Source organism: Capricornis sumatraensis, chromosome 16, assembly GCF_032405125.1.
Source record: "Capricornis sumatraensis isolate serow.1 chromosome 16, serow.2, whole genome shotgun sequence".
In the NCBI taxonomy this organism is placed as follows: Eukaryota; Metazoa; Chordata; class Mammalia; order Artiodactyla; family Bovidae; genus Capricornis; species Capricornis sumatraensis.
In genome coordinates this window covers 40,319,137-40,339,227 of record NC_091084.1, presented here as the reverse complement: position 1 = coordinate 40,339,227, position 20,091 = coordinate 40,319,137, and the positions used below count along the sequence as shown (strand labels likewise).

General features: G+C 40.5%; 2 protein-coding genes across 3 annotated transcripts in view; one reads left to right on the top strand and one right to left on the bottom strand.

Annotated features, from left to right (window-relative positions):
• RRAS2 (RAS related 2) overlaps nucleotides 1–20,091 on the bottom strand; it is a 78,856-nt gene that overhangs the window by 11,610 nt on the left and 47,155 nt on the right. For both annotated transcript variants that reach the window (XM_068988463.1, XM_068988464.1), the window contains exons 2-4: nucleotides 1,685–1,772; nucleotides 673–775; nucleotides 393–501 (exon numbers count right to left, since the gene is read on the bottom strand). In XM_068988463.1, the coding sequence (XP_068844564.1) occupies nucleotides 393–501; nucleotides 673–775; nucleotides 1,685–1,772 (300 nt within the window). The remainder of the gene's footprint in view (nucleotides 1–392; nucleotides 502–672; nucleotides 776–1,684; nucleotides 1,773–20,091) is intronic.
• On the top strand, nucleotides 6,755–7,075 carry LOC138093284 (large ribosomal subunit protein eL42-like). The gene has a single exon (XM_068989410.1). The coding sequence runs from the start codon at nucleotides 6,755–6,757 to the stop codon at nucleotides 7,073–7,075; it is 321 nt and encodes a 106-aa protein (XP_068845511.1).

The following is a 20,091-nucleotide window of genomic DNA, read 5'->3' as shown; positions in this document are numbered from 1 at the left end:
TGGAGAATCCTATGGACAGAGAAGCCTGGTGGACTACAGTCCACGGGGTTACAAAGAGTTGGACAGGACTGAGCAACTAAGCACAACACAGGGGTAATTTTAAGAGCATCTAACTAAATTAGAGCTGTAGGTCTTACCTTAGAAATGATAATATGTGAATGGAGCTGGTATAAAATACCTGCAGGTTTACAGTCCACTGAAATTCTGTGTAATATGTAAAAATTTAATATCCCCAAATCTATTTCCTTTTGTCACCTGTTACAGTACTCCTATCAAATCCAGTGTGCCACACTCAGCACAGTGTTTTTGATCACGGCACTTTCTCATTAAATATAGCTGTTCACTTACATAATTACAAATAACTAGTTTCCCAAGAGCAAAAACCCTCTCACCTGTCTCTGATGATCCAGATCTGCTTTATTACCAATTAAAATCATTGGAAACTCATCACGATCCTTTACTCTGAGAATCTGTCTTTGAAACTTATAGATTTCTTCAAAACTAAAAACAAAAACAAATTCATTAATTTGGTCAAGTATCAGAATTCAGACTCCCCTGCCCCATTTAGTGCTTTCTTACTGTTCCTTTTCCTATACAAACAAGAATGCAAATTTAATGAACAGTGATCTAGACATGAACAGGAGAGATCTACAGTTAAATATTGATACAAACCTGCCTCTATCTGTGACTGAAAAGACCAAAAGGAAACCCTCGCCAGTTCTCATATACTGTTCTCTCATAGCTCCAAATTCCTCTTGTCCCGCTGTATCCAGAACTAAAGAAAAAACAAGAAATGTAATGATGTTCACGTGTTCATCTCACAAAAATGGCTCCCTCACATGGGCAGGCCCAGTTAATGTGAATCCTTTGGAAAACATCATACTTGGTATAATTTTTTAAACAGCATTCCCCTTTTAGCACTTTATTTTCAATGCTAAAGACAAATGTATTCTAATGGCAGACAGTCGCAGAGTTATCTTCATCAGTGCAGGTTGATTTCGTAGTTAGAATACATTAGCATAGCAATGACAAGGTTAAAAATATCAAATCCGTATAGGCAGACAGTCTCAGATAACCTCTAAAGTCACTTGGATGTTTACCTCCTCTGTGAAAAGCACTGAAAAAGATACTTGTAAATTCAAGAAGGAAATGCTGGTGCACCCCACCCCCGCAAATACCATACTGAATGTACAGGTGCTAAGGTATTCATTGATCTCTGTGAATAAAAGAATCATATAAGTTAAAAGAACAGCCCTTTCTCTTGTGGAGGAGTGGAATGTTTAGCCAAGCACAAAACACTATTTGCTAAGGCCTCTGTGCTATAAACTCTAAGCAAGTTAGCAAATATTGAAGCTTTTCTATATTTACTTCACCCATTTGGGCCTTCATCAAAATGCAGGAAGAGCCAAAACCTCATTTGTTTTTTTTCCAAATGTCCTAATAAACACAACTCTAACAAGTTACAGTGACATGACTAATTTTACCTGCTCTCAATCCAGTTACTGTTTTACATTACATTTAAATTGCCCAACATGTAGCTTCATCAATTAAAACTAATGAAAAAGATGAACTTATATTCAAGATCATCTAACATTTCAACTGTAGTTATTTAACCCAGCAAAACTTCAAAGCTTACTTAAAAAAATATGACACATAAACCATCAAATAAAGGAATGTTACTTACTGTCTAGACGGGCTGCCCGGTCATCTATCACACACTGCTTTGTGTAGGAATCCTCGATGGTTGGATCATAATCCGTTACAAAATAAGACTGTAAGAAAAACACCATGATTTTAAAATTTATGCTTACTTGCCCAAGTACCAACATAACTTTACCCAGAACTCATCAAAATATTTTCACTGTATTAAAGTGTATCCTACTATGTCAATTCCCTATTGAATGAAATCTATTCACAGCAGCTTCCAAGTGGAGAAAGGGTTCTAAACATCTCTGAATTTTCACATCTGAAACATGTAAGAAGATTGTAAAAGCTCTACTGCAGTTTTTTTCCATTTTTCATAATTAACTTATATACACCTAAAACTCTACATCTCAAGTTCTATGAAAACTAGAAACACACCTATAGCTGTAATTCAGGTCTATCTCCAACCCAAAGGCAGGCATCAGTCCTTAGAACAAACTGTAACCGTTTTGGAACAAAAGAGACAACATGAAGTCTGCCTGCCTCAATGCCTGATCGTCTCTTCACTTTTCTCACACCTTGTCTTAGTTCCCTTTCAGTTGCCTTGTGTATTACCCTAAAGGTCATGATTTCAAGATTTTTTTTAATCTGCATGAATCTCAAACTTATTCTTTCACTGATATTTTTGTTAGTTTTCCAACTATTTCCTCTTCTGTTAGCAAAGCCACCCAACCATCACCTTATGGAGTTATCACCAGAAGGGGAGTTAAGGCAGCAGAGGAAGAAGGGAGGAGTCCTAGCAAATCACTCAATGTTTGATTATTACATTTCACAATCTTTTTAAAAGATTTTAAAAAGAAACCAGCAACACACATCTAAAAGACAACTGATCTCCCCCTTCATCCAGAAGGGCACTACCTAGGACGCTGATGTCAGTTCTGAGTGTCTCCCTTACTCCCCACTCTTGACTGACCTCCTCAAAGCCTATTTTGCCACTAACTCACCACAAAATCTGAGGGATGACTTGGAGGAAGGCAGCTTAATGCTAGAAATGAGCGCTGAAGGTGTTTGGTCATTCTACAAGCAAGGGCTTCTGGAAACTGGACCTGCTGGCTCCAGGGACACATCGTTCTGAAGAGACAACCCCTGCATGGTGAGCTGTGCACAAACCAAAAAGCTACTTAAAAGTAAGCACTCTGAACAGGGCAGCAAAGAAACTCCTCGTATGGGGGCGGAGAGGGAGGGGGCAGGGACTAATCTGCTTGCTACCCTGACTTTACATATTTATTTTAATTTTGAATGATACTTCCTATTTTTTATTTGTATTTTTGGAGTAACTTCAGTTATATAGAATTAAGCCGTAATTCTATTTCCCTTTTGGTGGCTTCATTTAAATGATCAAATTGCCAACATCAGTTGGATCATCAAAAAAGCAAGAGACTTCCAGAAAAACATCTTCTTCTGCTTTATTGACTACACCAAAGCCTTTGACTTTGTGGATCACAATAAACTGTGGAAAATTATTAATAACATGGGAATACCAGACCACCTGACCTGCCTCCTGAGAAATCTGTATGCAGGTCAAGAAGCAACAGTTAGAACTGGACATGGAACAACAGACTGGTTCCAAATTGGGAAAGGAGTATGTCAAGGCTGTTTATTGTCACCCTGCTCATTTAACTTATATGCAGAGTACATCATGAGAAACGCTGGGCTGGAAGAAGCATAAGCTGGAATCAAGACTGCCAAGAGAAATAGCAATAACCTCACATATGCAGATGACACCACTCTTATGGCAGAAAGCAAAGAACTAAAAAGTCTCTTGATGAAAGTGAAAGAGGAGAGTGAAAAAGTTGGCTTAAAATTCAACATTCAGAACACTAAGATCATGGCATCTAGTCCCATCACTTCATGGGAAATAGATGGGGAAACAATAGCAACAGTGAGAGACTTTATTTTCTTGGGTTCCAAAATCACTGCAGATGGTGACTGCAGCCATGAAATTAAAAGACACTTACTCCTTGGAAGAAAAGCTATGACCAACCTAGACAGCATATTTAAAAGCAGAGACATTACTTTACCAACTAAGGTATATCTAGTCAAAGCTTTGGTTTTTCCGGTAGTCATGTATGGATGTGAGAGTTGGACTACAAACAAAGCTGAAGAATTGATGCTTTTGAACTGTGGAGTTGGAGAAGACTCCTGAGAGTCCCTTGGACTGCAAGAAGATCCAACCAGCCCATCCTAAAGGAAATCAGTCCTGAATATTCACTGGAAGGACTGATGCTGAAGCTGAAACTCCAATACTTTGGCCACCTGATACAAGAACTGACTCATTTGAAAAGACCCTGGTGCTGGGCAAGATTGATGGTGGGAGGGAAAGGGGGACAACAGAGGATGAGATGGTTGGATGGTATCACCAACTCAATGGACAGGAGTTTGAGTAAGCTCTGGGGTTGGTGATGGATAGGGAAGCCTGGCATGCTGCAGTCCATAGGGTCGCAAACAGTCGGACGTGACTGTACGACTGAACTGATTTTTTTTTTAAATTACCAACAGAAGGGGCTTTGAGTAGAAAGCCATTTCCATCACCATCCCATCCCCATTTTAAAATAAAAGATATCAAAACAATCTTTGAACTGACTCTCTGGAACCCACACCTCTTCTAAAAGTAAATACAATATTCTTTGTACCCACTATTCTAAACAACACAGAAAGCAGTCTTTCACTAAACAACCTGGATAAAGCACAGTATTTAAACCTTAAGTTTCCTGAAACATGTTTCTCCATAGTAACCTGACACTTCCTGCCATGCTTTCATCTTGTAAAACCTAAGCTTCAATGACGACTCCCAAGTTATCCCTTAATGTGCCAAAATGACCCTCCCAGTTTGTCTGAAAACACAAAGGACAAAAAGTAAGTATATTTTTCAAATGTTCAAGTCATGTATGATAGCTCAAATTCTTCCACTGTGATGGGTTTCTTTGCATTGTGATACCAAATTAAGAAAATAACACATATAGAGGACTGTTGGTTTAAGCAACACTGAGGGCAATTGTTTTTCCTTTCTGTGACTATGGAAGTTACATATTTTCTTTAGATGTCTTGACTCTTGAAATACAACCTTAATGTTATAAGAATTTTGCCTCTTCACCAAGACTGACATACATTTATTCCACTCATTAATGTTTAATATAAGTTAACTGTTGCAATTTCTGGATATTTAGGTCTACATTTCATTTTGCTATGTCCTATTTTCAAAATTTGCAGAGACCTTGCTATATATAGATTTTAAAGAACCATTTTCACTAAAAGCATCATCGCCCCTCATAAGAGATCCATCTTAAGGAACATTACTCTGTTACATAACCAAAGACCCATTTCCCTCTCACAATTCTAATGAGCCACAGGTCATAATGTGCCTAAAAATAGCATTCATCCTGTGCAGGTAAGAAAGATAAATCATCACCTCCTATCCCAAAGACTTAATATTTTTGTTACTTAAACTTGGGTCCCAGATATTTGAGGCAGCAGATCACCAACAGGAGATCAGTCTCTGGTGATGGACAGTGCTGGATTTAATTCTAACTCTACTACTTTCTAGCTGTGGAACCTAAGGCAAATTACCTCTTTAACCTTCAGCATCTGTAAAACAGGATAGCAACCCAACCCCATGGAATGGACAAAATGAAGTAATGACTATGAAGTGCCAACACATGCTGATGACTAATAAATGTTGGTCAGTGTATTGTTCTGTCATGTAGTTAAATGGTATGAGCTAGAGTTTTTATTCAACTGAAAAGATGCCCTAATACCAGGAATGGCTATTGTAATTCCAATCCTAGTTATACCACAGACTAGACTTGTTTTCCAACATGCTGTGAATCAAGATAAAAGCTCCCCATCTGAAGTTCTGGAAATATTTCTTTGGATTTGAGCAGTAATCACACAAGTATATATAATACATATGTAAAAACTCATCAAGCTGTACATTTAAAATATGTGCATTTTGTATGTATACAAGCTATTCCTCTATAAAATATATTAATGGTTCCCCGTCGCTTCTAGGAATCAGCACTTTCTTTACACAGTTCACAAAGCTCTCCAGTTTGATGTGTGTTGTTCAGCAAAGTGCTATTCTTCAATACCTGAATCCCTTCTGCTGATTGTTCTTGCTCTTGGTTTCATTCGCTTGTTTAGCAATCATTTATGGGGCATCCCTGGTGGCTCAGATGGTAAAGAATCCGCCTGCAATGCAGGAGACCTGGGTTCGATCCTTGGGTTGGGAAGATCCCCTGGAGGAGGGCATGGCAACCCACTCCAGTATTCTTGCCTGGAGAAACCCCATGGACAGAGGAGCCCGGCAGGCTATGGTCCATTGGGTTGCAAGGAGTTGTTGGACATGACTGAGCGACTAAGCACAGCACAGGGACAAGGTCCCTACTTTCACAGAACCCACTGCTTTTTACACATCTAGCAACTGTGTTGTAACTGCGACAAGGGGAATGGGGAGTATTAAAGGTATCGGCCAAAGAACAGAAATTAGCACGAAATGCCAGGAATATGTCTGTTCAGAAGGCAACCAAGTGTAAGCAGTTAATGCTGCAGGAATACATAGTAACTATGTGTACCTTCCCTTATAGAGGCCCAGCAATTTGCCTGAAGAGTAAACAGTGTCTCCCCGAGGGTGAAAAAAGTTACAAACAGCCCAAGACGGATATTTTGTAGCAGAAAACAAGACGAAAAAACACAGTATTGCATTGTGGAAGACAGCAAGGCTTGGGAAAGGGCAGGAAAGGACAGTGGACTAGAGTTCAGCCCACTGAAGGAGGAGTGAGAGTCACAGGTGCAGAAAGTAGCATGCTTTCCTGAAATCACAGGAAATGATGCATAGAGAAGGATCTCAACTAGAAAGAAAGGAATACCTCTTTTCAATAGGTGGGATGCCTTGCAGGTAGGAAGAAGGGCAAATGTGGACCTAAGTCTCTTTAAGGTTGCTTGGAGTTATGGAGAAAAGCTTAAGATTAGGGAAGCTGTCCCATTCAGACAGGGAGATTTTCCCCGATAAAATATGGTCTGAGCTTTCTGTGCTGGTATCGCTCTCGCAAACATGGTGAATGTTTCAAAAACCCGCCGGACTTTCTGTAAGAAGTGTGAGAAGCACCAGCCCCACAAAGTGACACAGTACAAGAAGGGCAAGGATTCTCTGTATGCCCAGGAAAAGCGGCGTTATGACAGGAAACAGAGTGGCTATGGTGGGCAGACTAAGCCGATTTTCCGGAAAAAGGCTAAAACTACAAAGAAGATTGTACTGAGGCTTGAATATGTTGAGCCTAACTGTAGATCAAAGAGAATGCTGGCTATTAAGAGATGCAAGCATTTTGAGCTGGGAGGCGATAAGAAGAGAAAGGGCCAAGTGATCCAGTTTTGAGCTTTGTTTTTTATTATGAAGACAATAAAAATGCCATCAATAAAATCCTCTTTAAAAAAAATATATGTGTATATATATATAGTCTGAGTAGGACTGTCCAAAGCGTCAACAAATAGTGATAGCTAGGAATGTTTTTCCTGCCGCACAATAAATAGAAGCTCCACTTAGCTTAAGAGAACTGCCACTTCATTCTTTTCCCATTCAAATGAGCTGGCTTAAGAAAGATAAGGAGGGGCCCGGGAGGAAAGAAAATAAGCTGATGTAACTTCTGCAATTAGTGGCAAGAGTGATAAGTCACTCTCCAGGCACCAAGGTCCTGGTGAAAATGCAATTCCCAAACACTGCCACAGAGCGGTGCCTGGTCTACACCCTGGGACGGGTAATGAATTTCCTGGAGTTTCTGGGAAACTCAGAAAACCCAGCTCACTGGTTAAAGTCCAGTGAGCTTAGTCCTAAGGTGCCACTGGGGAGCTGTAAACAAATGGCAGGGCACTTCTGAACACAGCAGGATTCATAGGAGTCCTCTAAACTCACAGGGTACAGAAAGAGGAGGGTGAAGGGAGAGAGCAGGGGAAGGAGACTGGTTAAAGAGCATGGGAAAGCCTTGACAACTCCTGAATCTGGGTAATGTGTATACAAGAATATATTATACTGATTGCTACATAATTATACATTGCATATATTATTAAACATTTTTTAAAACTCTGGTGGTAGCACGTTAAGTGGTGCTACCCCCACTACAAGCAGGGTCAAAGCAAAGGAAGAATATACTAGATCCTTTTTAACCCTAAGTTTTCACCTCACTCTACTCAAGACCAACTAACTCACCCAGAAACCTGACTTTTTTTTTTTTTTTTTTTTTGGTCAGAATATCTTGCAGTTCTTTTTATATTTTATTTTTTCTCTTTTACCGTCCATCATTTCTTCAACCCGACTGGAATACAAGCTCTATGAGGACAGATTTTTGTCAGAGGCAGAGTGGACTTGCCTAATGTTTAAAGAGCAAATGAATCCAGCACTGAAATCAAGTTTCCAGGCTTTCTGGCCAACACTCCTGCTCTACTCACCCTCTCTGGAGGTAAAGCCCACTCATTCTCCTCCTCCATTCCTGCTTCCACTGCTCCCATTTAAAAAAAAAAAAAAAAGATATATCCTCAATCAATAACAGGAGTCAGCATTTATTAAGCATCTGCTATGTGACACGCAGTTTAAAAATGATACACATAAACTTTTCCTAAAGATTCTTCAGATATGTATTTATTTCCCTCTTAAATTCTTAAGCGAGGCACAGAATTACCTTTTCCAAGTCACCCAGCTAGCTAATAAGGAGAACTACAATTTAAGTTCAGGTCTTATCCTAATGAATGCTTTAGAATTCTTACTATTTAATATAATTCATAAGATTTCAAATCTTTTATTCCTTTATTGGCCTATAAAACAAGGAGTAAAAGTACCAGGAAAAATATGAAACAAGGAAAATCGAGACTAACAACTACATGGTTCCATTTTCTCCTTTCTTGCTGTCCTGCTCACCTCCACCCTGCCCCTCAAGGGGCACAGAACCCAGGCCACAAAACAAGCTAGACACAAAATTCTGCGGTTCTCTGCTCCCCTCCACTTTAAAAAGTCATTACTTCTAGTCTTAAAACCTGTATTGTTTTTTTAAATAATGATAAAATAAACCCAAACATGAGGTTTCATGAGGGCTTGCCTTCTACTAATATATCCATTTATATATAAAGTCTTTACTGGAGGCACAAGATGAGAAGAAAATGTATGGGCTACGGCATTTGAGAGAACTGACACTCAAACACAGATGCTATTCTACTTTCCTTGATTAACATCTCTAAGGCCCATTTTCTCAACAGAAGAGAGGTGAGAACAAGGCTAATTTAAGGAGGGCGTAATCCAGGGCCCACTTCAGGATAAGGCAAAAGGCAAACCAGAAAGGAAGGGGTGAGGGCTGCTCAGAGCTGCCCCGGGGACTGGAGACCACGATCACCAGTGAGGCCGTGTGTGCCACTCTCCTCTTCCCGCTCATCCAGGCCCACTGCGCCAAGCATCCTGATGTGCAGGGAGGCAAGCAGGGTGAAGTGGCAGGAGCTGGAGGTGTGAGTGAGATGGACCAGAATACAGTGCTACCCTCTTCACCAGCTGTGGAAAACTGGAGCACCTCATTTAACCTGCCTGAACCTCAGTTTCCTTGACTGTAAGATGGGAATACTACCCGAAGCCCAAACCACTTACTTTCTTTTGCAAGGCCTCCAACTCTCTAACCAGAAAACGACCTCAATATGCTCTGAATTTCTCCTACCCTTTAAGGTGATGATAGTTCGGATTTTTCCAACTTTGAATATTCTGTCTTACTGTTAAAAGTTGTGATTTGGAAATATATATATATATCAAGCTTTATGTATACCATGTAATTGGTACTTACAATTTCCTAATTGCTCATCTTTTTATGCATGTGTGTTAGTCGCTCTGTCGTGTCCGACTCTTTGCAACTCCCTGGACTGTAGCCCACCAGGCTCCTCTGTCCATGAAATTCTCCAGGCCAAGAAAACTGGAGTGGGTAGCCATTCCCTTCTCCAGGCGATCTTCCTAACCAAGGGACTGAACCTGGATCCCCTGCATTGCAGGCAGATTCTTTACCACCTGAGCCACCAAGGAAACCCAGTATATATGAATATGTGTATATATGGATGTATAAATGAAACACTGAGCTAATAAACTCAATATATTATAAGCAGAAAACTTTCTTCAAAGCCCTTCTGTGGGTAAGCTTTTCCTTGCAATTTAATGAGATCTGAGGTAAATCTCCTAATTTTTTCTAATCATTCTTCAATTATAAATGCTTTTCAATTACTTTCAGCCCAAAGAACATCGTGATTTCAATAATTAAGTTGGCCAGTCGGCAAGCGAAAAGATGTTCAATATCACTAATTATTAGAGAAATGCAAATCAAAAATACAACGAGGTACCACTTCACACCAGTTGGAATGGTCATCATTAAAAAGTCCACAAATAACTACTGGAGAGGTGTGAAGAAAAGGGAAACTTCCCATACTGTTGGTTGGAATGTAAGTTGGTACAGCCACTGTCAAAAACAGTATGGAGGTTACTCAGAAAACTAAAAATAGAATTACCATGTGACCCAGCAATCCTAGGAATATACACGGACAAAACTATAATTCAAAAAGATACATGCTTCGCTATGTTTACAGCAACACTATTCATGATAGCCAAAAAACACAGAAACAACCTAACTGTCCATCAACAGGTGAATGAATAAGGGAGATGTAGTACATATATGCAATGGGATACTACTCGGCCATAAAAAAGAACGCCATGTGCAGCAACATGAATACAACTGGAGACTATGGCACTAAGTGAAGCAAGCCAGAAAGAGAAGCACAAATACCATATGACATCACTTATACGTGGAATCTAAAATACGGCACAAATGAACCTATCTCCAAAACAGAAACAGGGGCTTCAACGGTGGTTTCAGTGGCTAAGACTCTGAGCTCCCAATGCAGGTGGCCCAGGTTTGATCCCTGGTCAGGGAACTAGATCCCACATGCCGCAACTAAGGACTTCATTCTTATGGCGCAATGAAGATCGAAGGTCCTGCATGCCAAAATTGATACCCTGTGTAGCCAAATAAAATATTAAACCTATCCATCACCAACTCCCTGAGCTTGCTCAAACTCATGTCTGTTGAGTCAATGATGCCTTTCAGTCATCTCATCCCCTTCTCCTGCCTTCAATCTTTCCCAGCATCAGGGTCTTTTCTAATGAGACAGCTCTTCCCATCAGGTGGCCAAAGTACTGGAGCTTCAGGCTCAGTATGAGTCCTTCCAATGAATATTCAGTATTGATTTCCTTAAGGATTGACTGGTTTGATCTCCTTGCAGTCCAAGGGACTCTCAAGAGTCTTCTCTAGCACCATAGTTCCAAAGCATCAATTCTTAGGCACTCAGCCTTCTTTACGGTCCAACTCTCACATCCATACATGACTACTGGAAAAATCGTAACTATGACTAGACAGACCGTTGTTGGTAATGTGTCTACTTTTTAATATGCTGTTTAGGTTCGTCATAGCTTTTCTTCCAAGGAGCAAGTGTCTTTTCATTTCAAATCTGCAGTGATTTTGGAGCCCAAGAATATAAAGTTCGTCACTGTTTCCATTGTTTCCCTATCTATTTGACATGAAGTGATGGGACTGGAGGCCAGGTTCTTACGTTTTTTAATGTTGAATTTTAAACCAACTTTTTCACTCTCCTCTTTCATCAAGAGACTCTCTAGTTCTTCTTCACTTTCTGCCATAAGGGTGGTGTCATCTGCATATCTGAAGTTACTGATATTTCTCCTGGCAAGCTTGATTCCAGCCTGTGCATCATCCAGCCCGGCATTTCGCATGATGTTCTTTGCATAAGTTAAATAAGCAAGGTGACAATATACAACCTTGATGTACTCCTTTCCCAATTTGGAACCAGTCCATTTTTTCTTGACCTGCATAGAGATTTCTCAGGAAGCAGGGAAAGTGGCCTGGTATTCCCATCTCTTGAAGAATTTTCCACAGTTTCTTGTCATCCACACAGTCAAAGGCTTTAGTGTAGTCAATGAAGCAGAAGTAGATGTTTTTCTGGAATTCTCTTGCTTTATCTATGACCCAACGGATGTTGGCAATTTGATCTCTGGTTCCTCTGCCTTTTCTAAATCCAGCTTGAACATCTGGAAGTTCTCAGTCCACGTATTATTGAAGCCTCGGCTTGGAGAATTTTGCGCATTATTTCGCTAGCATGTGAAATAAGTGCAACTGTGAGGTAGTTTGAACATTCTTTGGCATTGTCTTTCTTTGGGATTGGAATGAAAACTGACCTCTTCCAGTCCTGCGGCCACTGCAGTTTTCCAAATTTGCTGGCATATTGAGTGAAGCACTTTCACAGCATCATCTTTTAGGATTCGAAATAGATTAGCAAGAATTCTATCACCTCCACTAACTTTGTTCGTAGGGATGCTTCCTAAGGCCCCCTTGACTTCGCACTTCAAGATGTCTGGCTCTAGGTGAGTGATCACACCATCATGGTTATCTGGGTCACTAAGATCTTTGTTATATAGGTCTTCTGTGTATTCTTGTGACCTCTCAGTATCTTCTGCTTCTTTTAGGTCCATACCATTTCTATCCTTTATTGTGCCCATCTTTGCATGAAGTGTTCCCTCAGCATCTCTAATTTTCTTGAAGAGATCTCCAGTCTTTCTCATTCTATTGTTTTCCTCTATTTCTTGTATTGATCACTTAGGAAGGTTTTCTTATCTCTGTGTGTTTGTGGAACTGTGGAACTGCTTGCTCTTCTGTGAACCCATCTGCATTCAGATGTGTTGATCTTTCCTTTTCTCCTTTGCCTTTTGCTTCTCTTCTTTTCTCAGCTATTTGTAAGGGCTCCTCAAACAACCACTTTGCCTTTTTGCATTTCATTTTCTTGGCAATAGTTTTGATCACTGCCTCCTGTACAACATTATGAATCTCTGTCCATAGTTCTTCAGGCCCTCTGTCTATCAGATCTAATCTCTTGAATCTATTTGTCACTTCCATTGTATAATCATAAGGGATTTGATTTAGGTCATACTTTAATGGCTTAGTGGTTTTCCCCTCTTTCTTCAATTTAAGTCTGAATTTTGCAATAAGGAGTTTATGATCTCAGCACAATCAGCTCCCGGTCTTGTTTTTGCTGACTGTATAGAGCTTCTCCATCTTTGGCTGCAAAGAATATAACCAATCTGATTTCAGTATTGACCATCTGGTGATGGCTATGTGTACAGTCACCTCTTATGTTGTTGGAAGAGGGTGTGAAATCATAATGGAAAAGAGTATTTAAAAAAGAATGTATGTGTATATCTGAGTCACTCTGCTATACAGCAGACTGTCACAACACTGTACATGAATTATACTTCAATTTCAAAATCGGAAAAAAAAATAAATTTAGATGTCTAGTACAATGTCTTGGGCTTCTCTGGTGGCTCAGTGGTAAAGAATCCACCTGCCAATTCAGGAGATGTGAGTCTGACCCCTGGGTCAGGAAGATCCCCTGGAGAAGGAAATAGCAATCCTCTCTAATATTTCTGCCTGGGAAATCTCATGGACAGAGGAGCCTGGTGGGCTACAGTCCATGGGGTGGCAAAAGAGTCAGATACAACTTATCAACTAAACAACAACACAGTACAACATCTTAATCACATCAGTCAATACTCATCTAAAATTAAAGTTCCTTTCTCTCCGTTCTACAGAGAGCTGAGAGTTTTGTGATTGGACTGGGGTAGAGGGATAATTCTGGAGAAGGGAATGGCCACCCACTCCAGTACTCTTGCCTGGAAAATCCCATGGATGGAGGAGCCTGGTAGGCTGCAGTCCATGGGGTCGCGAAGAGTCAGACACGACTGAGCGACTTCACATTCACTTCTCACTTTCATGCGTTGGAGAAGGAAATGGCAACCCACTCCAGTGTTCTTGCCTGGAGAATCCCAGTGACAGGGGAGCCTGGTGGGCTGCCATCTATGGGGTGGCACAGAGTCGGACACGACTGAAGCGACTTAGCAGCAGTAGCAGCAGAGGGATAATTAAGACCAGTCATCTTCGATTTCCCCATATTATTACGCATCTTTTCTACCCCCAACAAGACTGCCTCTATTCTGGCTCCTTAAGGGTTGGGAGCTGAAGGAGTGGAGAGAAATAAGGGAGGTTGATAAGGCCTTACCAGTGAGAGCTGATGCCCATGATAACTTTCTCATGAGGGCCTGCAGGTTTTCCAGAAGAGTACACAAGTGAGACCCTCCACGTGCAATTCTCAGGACATGAGTAAGTCCTGCAAAACTCTCAGTCCTTGAGGTTCCCAAGGACACCTCCTCCTGACTGACATCATCTTCTAGGTAGCCAAACAGTGTCTCTTTTCAGAAGCTTTTAAAATCTAGTTCCATCCAGAAACTCGGGGGAACCTATTATTGTCTTTTAAACTGCATATTACTAAAGAAAAACACCAATACAGTATACTAACACATATATATGGAATTTAGAAAGATGGCAATGAGGACCCTGTATGCAAGACAGGAAAAAACACACAGCGGTGTATAATGGACTTTTGGACTCAGAGGGAGAGGGAGAGGGTGGGATGATTTGGGAGAATGGCATTCTATCATGTATACTATCATGTAAGAATTGAATCGCCAGTCTATGTCTGATGCAGGATACAACATGCTTGGGGCTGGTGCATGGGGATGACCCACAGAGATGTTATGGGGAGGGAGGTGGGAGGGGGGTTCATGTTTGGAACACATGTAAGAATTAAAGATTTTAAAATTAAAAAAAAATAAAAAAATAAAAAAAAATAAAAGTTAAAAAAAAAAAAACTGCATATTACTAACTAAACAGTCCTCTTCCTTTTTCTCTGCTCTGTTATCAGTCCACAGATTTGTATACTAATCTTCATGTTCTCCAAACACAAGGGGATAGATGTCAAGTTCTCAGAATGGTTCTATTAGAGCTTCCCCCATCATTTGGCTTCAACGAAGGGGCCTTAAGAGAAGCATCCTCTCCACTCCATGGTGTGTAGAGACCGGAAAGGGCAATGAACACACTGCTACTGACAGCTCTCTCTCCAAAAATACCCTTGTCTCAGAACCCTTAACTCTCCACACATTTACTTCCTGGAAAGTATAGGCTAAATGTGCAAAAGCAATTTAAGGCCATCTTCTATGCAAGTCCTTGAAATACGAGGGTCACCAAGCAACACTGCTTTATTCCCAGTCTTTGAGGCTTCAAAACAAATTAAAATAAGTTAGAGTTCCAGTTAAAACCCTGTTAAATGTGTCCAACTAGATTTGATGAATCCAAGGCCTGTCTCAAGCTTTTCAGAATTTCTTTGGTGTAAAGCAAGGTACTCTGCACATACATACTTAGAGCCTCAACATATTTTGCTGTTGGAAAACCCAGTAATTATGAAGGTCATAATGAGGAACTAGGAATCGATTTCTAAGAGCACAGTAAAGTCCTGGTTAGCTATCACTGGCCTCTGTTTGCTAAAACAGGAGCGGTGCAAATTCCTCTGGTAACACTAGAGAAGACTACAGCAACTTCAGGCAGCTGTAAGCCAGACCGGGCGCTTCCCGGTGTCACTTTTTAACAGCAGCTGTCAAGTCACAGAGAACCTTTGTTCCCTGCAACATCCTCCCTAATTTTTTTTTTGTCAAATGTTTCCAATGTGCTTGATACTCCTGCCCTTGAGTACATATTTTTGTTCCTGACTGAAATCAGCATTTCACTTAACATGCAGAATTACAGAGATCTCCATAATTTATCCTCCAGAATGCTAATGCAGAATAATAAAAGCTACCCTAAACCCTACACTCCTTTTAGCTTCTCTTTAACAAAACTTCAGTCGAAGGTGCTAATTGTCTCACTGTCTAGAGCCACCACGTGCCTTTCATGTCACTTATGTACAATCTCAGTGATGATATCTACACCTCAAAAGTAAAGTATGTGGCTGCCAATGAATAGGCCTGGTATGCACTACGAAAAGTGTACCAGTCAACTTACAAACTGGTTATATCACAAAAGTTTGCTTCTAAAGTTTGTTCTTTGGTGCTCATTTATTTCCCCAGGGAAAAGTTGTTCTCATCTGTTTAGCTCCATAGGCCAGACCACAAAAGCTACCACTGAAATATGGTCCTAAGCCAGTGTTAACCCTGAGTCCTAACCTCTGAAGCAGAGTCATCTGGCCCAAGAAGAAATGGGAAGGGAGTTGTGTTTCCTTTCCCAGAGTACAGAGCCAAACCAAAGCTACACTTAAAAGGAGGAAAAGCCTGTCAAGGGGCACCCTCTTGTACACCCAGCCTCTTCATTCTGCCCCAAGTCCCTATTACTACACTCTTACCTAGGCTTTAGCCTCCTTCTGAAAACATTCTAGGTACAAAACTACTTGCCTTTCTCCCCACTGTTCCTTCCGCTCTCAAAGTAAAACCAGCGATCTCCTCACCCAGAGCCACTAGGCAGACAACTATCAGTCCACATTCACGAAAGCTGCCGGTGTGAGACAGCGCACCCTGACTCTGCAGACGCTTACTCTTTTCAAGGGCAAAGTCAATCTCTAGTAACATTTTCAACACCGGTCAAGAAGAAAAGCTTCAGACTCTGAAGGGAACACTATTCAGGGGTGGGTAAACCATTTCAGATGCCAGTTCCCTATATTCTTCACAACTTTCATCCTTCCAAACCCATGGCTTTAAAAGCAGGGAAGAAAAGAGAAATGTTTTGCTCTTTCCCCACTCCCCACCACCCTACAACTTTGCCTACCCAATAGGTTAGCTTCATCAGATCACACATTTTTCATTCACAGTACCAGTGAGTGATTCTGAAAACTGTCAACAGGAGGAAAAGGGCTGCACAGAACCCTGCCACGGCTACAGCCACGATTCACATACATGAACCACTTGTATGCAAGTCAAGCTTGACTCAGGGGTTGCCCACCTAACTAGATGGGCATCTTTCACTGTTGCCATAATATTTACAAGCCAGTGAGCAACAGTAAGTCAGTGGCCTCTCTCACGGACTACGATAAAGTTTATTTCACTTCCCTGAACTTAACAGTTGTTTGCTGCCATCTCTCAATTACTACAGTCTTATACAGATAACATATAAAGCCTAATTAACATTTTAAGGATAAGATTTACCAAAATTTTTAAACTGATCCACTTTCCTGAACACCTTAAACCAACACAACACTGTAAACCAACTATACTCCAATAAAAAAATTTTTTTAATTAACGTTTTTTAAAAGCACAATGATTACTGGCACAGACAAGAATAATAGATAAACAGAGAGAACTCTATAAGCCTCACATCATCCCCGTGGGAAATCTGAGTAATTCCCAGACATTCTCTTTTTCGCACCAAGGCACAGGTTTTTCTTAGTCTTTCAGTTCTTTCTGAACCTTGCACTCCTGGAGTTTCCACACCCACCCCTTCTCCCCATCCTTATAACTACTAGTCAGTCAGCCTTCCTTACCTCCAACCTCAAGTGGGCCACAGCTGCCTAAATGTTGTGCTGGCCTCTGTGGGGCATTTTAGATGTACAAACTCCTAACGAAACTGTGCAGGCTTAACCTGGGTCCCAGCTCGGCATCTTTCCTCTTCATACCCGGGTCCTGCCCACACTGGGAGCCCCTCTGCAGGCTCAGTGTCACCACACAGACCTCAGGGCCGCATCAGCTTTAGGCAAGAAGCATTCTCAGCTACTTCATGGTCCACGTTCAGAGTCTCAGCACTGTTAGCTTTGTTAATTGCCTGACTTTGGCACAATACTACAGTGCTCGTAATTGCTTCTTTTTTATTCCCAAACCCCAATATCTCCATTTCTTCTCCCTTTTAACAGGCTTTTCCAATCAAAAGGTGTTCCAGTTCATCTATAATTGGGCTTCTTCTACTCTAACTCTTTTCTTATTCTGATGATCTGCTAAGTAATCCACGCTCTTCCTAGAACCAGGGCCTCCTTTTTGTTTAAGAGCATGGTTATTGTTTAGTCACTAAGTCATCTCAAATGACCCCATGGACTATAGCCCACCAGGCTCCTCTGTCCATGGCATTTCCCAGGCAAGAAATCTGGAGTGGGTTGCCATTTCCTTCTCCAAGGGATCTTCCTGATACAGGGATCAAACCTGCATCTCCCATTGGCAGATGTGTTCTTTACCACTGAGCCACCAGGGAAGCCCTTTAAGAACATTACTGGGATATAATTCATTTACCATAAAATTCACACCTTTTAAAGTACACTATTCATTAGTTTGTATCAGCTTACCAGCTTATGCAGCCACCATCACTAATTCCAGAACCCTTTCACCACCCACAAAAGGAATCCTATACCTATTAGAAGCCATTCCCCATCTCCCCCATCCCCCACCATCCCTATGACCACTAAACGACTCATCTACTTTCTGTCTCGAGAGCTTAGCCTGTTTGGGACATTTCATGTAAATGGAATCATACAATATGTGGTCTTTTGTCTCTGGCTTTTTGCACTCAGCATAGCGTTTTCAGTGTTCATCCAAGCTGAACCATGTGAGCACTTCACTTCTCATTCCTTTGGATGATATGCCATCATATGGATATACCTCACTGCATTTATCCATTCATCAGGAAATGGACATTTGGGTCATTTCCACATTTTGGCTATAATGAACAATGCTGCTATGATCATTCACATACAGTCTTTTTGTGTGAACATATGTTCTTTTCTTGGGCATATAACTAGTAGTGGAATGGTTGGATCATATGGTAACTTTAACTTTTTGAGGAACTGCCAAACTGTTTCCCAAATGGCTGTTCCATTTACATTCCCATCAGCAAAGTTCAAGGGCTTTCATTTCTCAAGATCCTCATAAATACTTGTTACTGGAAATGTGTCTTTTCGATTCTAGCCATCCCAGTACAAAGCAGTCACCTCCTTACAGGTTTTTTTTTTTTTAATTAACTTGTTTTATTTATTGAGTTGGCCAAAAAATTCATTCAGGTTTTTTCATAAGATGTTACGGGAAAACCCAAATGGACTTTTTGTCAACCCAATATTTATTTGGCCACGGTGTGGGACATAGAGGATCTCAGCTCCCTGACCAGGGGATCACACCTGCTCTTCCTGCTGTAGAAGCATGGAGTCAACCACTGAACCATCAGGAAAGACCCTCTTTGCAGTTTTGATCGGCATTTCCCCAAGGGAACGTTGAACATCATTTTACATGCTTATTGGCCATTTGTAAATCTTTGGAGAAATGTCTGTCAAACTTTTGCCTACTTTAAAACAGTCGCATTATTTTATAAAGTCTTCCTGCCAAAAGTTAATACATGTTTCGTAAATCTCAACCATGGGCCAAAGTCCTATTATTCACCAACAATCTGCCACAATTCCAACTTCTATATATCACATTTGTGGGTAATATCTGTTCCTGTGTTCCAATCAGTAGCACTCTCCTCCCACTATGTGGTGGATCTGCGATTTCCAATGCCAAACCCACTCCCCTAACACCCATCCACACCCTCTGCAACCCTGAACTTCCCCATCACACTGAACTTCCTTTGCCTATACAACGCCCTACCACAGTTCACTTGTCCCAGTATTTGCAATCAGCCTGCTTCATCAATCTAAGACAGCATCAATTATAAGGCCATCATTGTTTTATATGCCAAGAATGAAAAGAAATGCTAAAACTATGGCACATCTTTCATTATGAAGCATCTCAGTGTCAGTACTAAAATGCAGAGAAGAAAAAAACTGAGTTAGAATCAATGAAAGACAGCAGTTCTAGACAACAACTCTGAAAGGCTGGTGTTATTCCCACTTTACAGACAAGATCATTGAGGCTCGGCAGTTAAGTGACCTGCTGAAGGTCACAAAGTCAGTAGGTTGGTGGAAGTAAGATCCAATTCCAGGTCTGACTCCAAAGCAATACTGAGTCCATTATACTTTCTTTAACCTGTCATATTCACATCAAAGCATACAGCATGCACCAGTTTAAAAGAGAAATGCTGTTACTCTTAAAATGTTATTTTTTTAAATTATAAAGTATTGTCAAATAGAAAAAATTTTATTCAAAATGAAAATATTCCATTTCCATGTTAAGAAAAAAAGGTGTAAATATGGCAATATTAAAAAAAGATACAAAAACATATACTCTTTGATCTACCAATTTTACTTATAGAAATTTATCGTACTGATACATTTGTGCATAAAAGTAACATTATTGAATTGTCCTTAACTTTTAAAAACCAGAAAAATGTAAAACATCCTCCAGTAAATGATTGGCTAAATTAAGAAACACTCAATGCAACCAATTAAAAAAAAAAGTAGAAAAATGACTTCACCTGTTAATATGGAGTAAACCCCATGATATGTCATTAAATAAACACACAGTTTATATATTTGCTTTACATATATAAAACATCTCTGGAAAGTACCCAAGAAACTGTTAAC

Coding starts and splice junctions, on each gene's coding strand:
- LOC138093284 (XM_068989410.1), top strand. CDS start 6,755: ATGGTGAATGTTTCAAAAACCCGCCGGACTTTCTGTAAGAAGTGTGAG.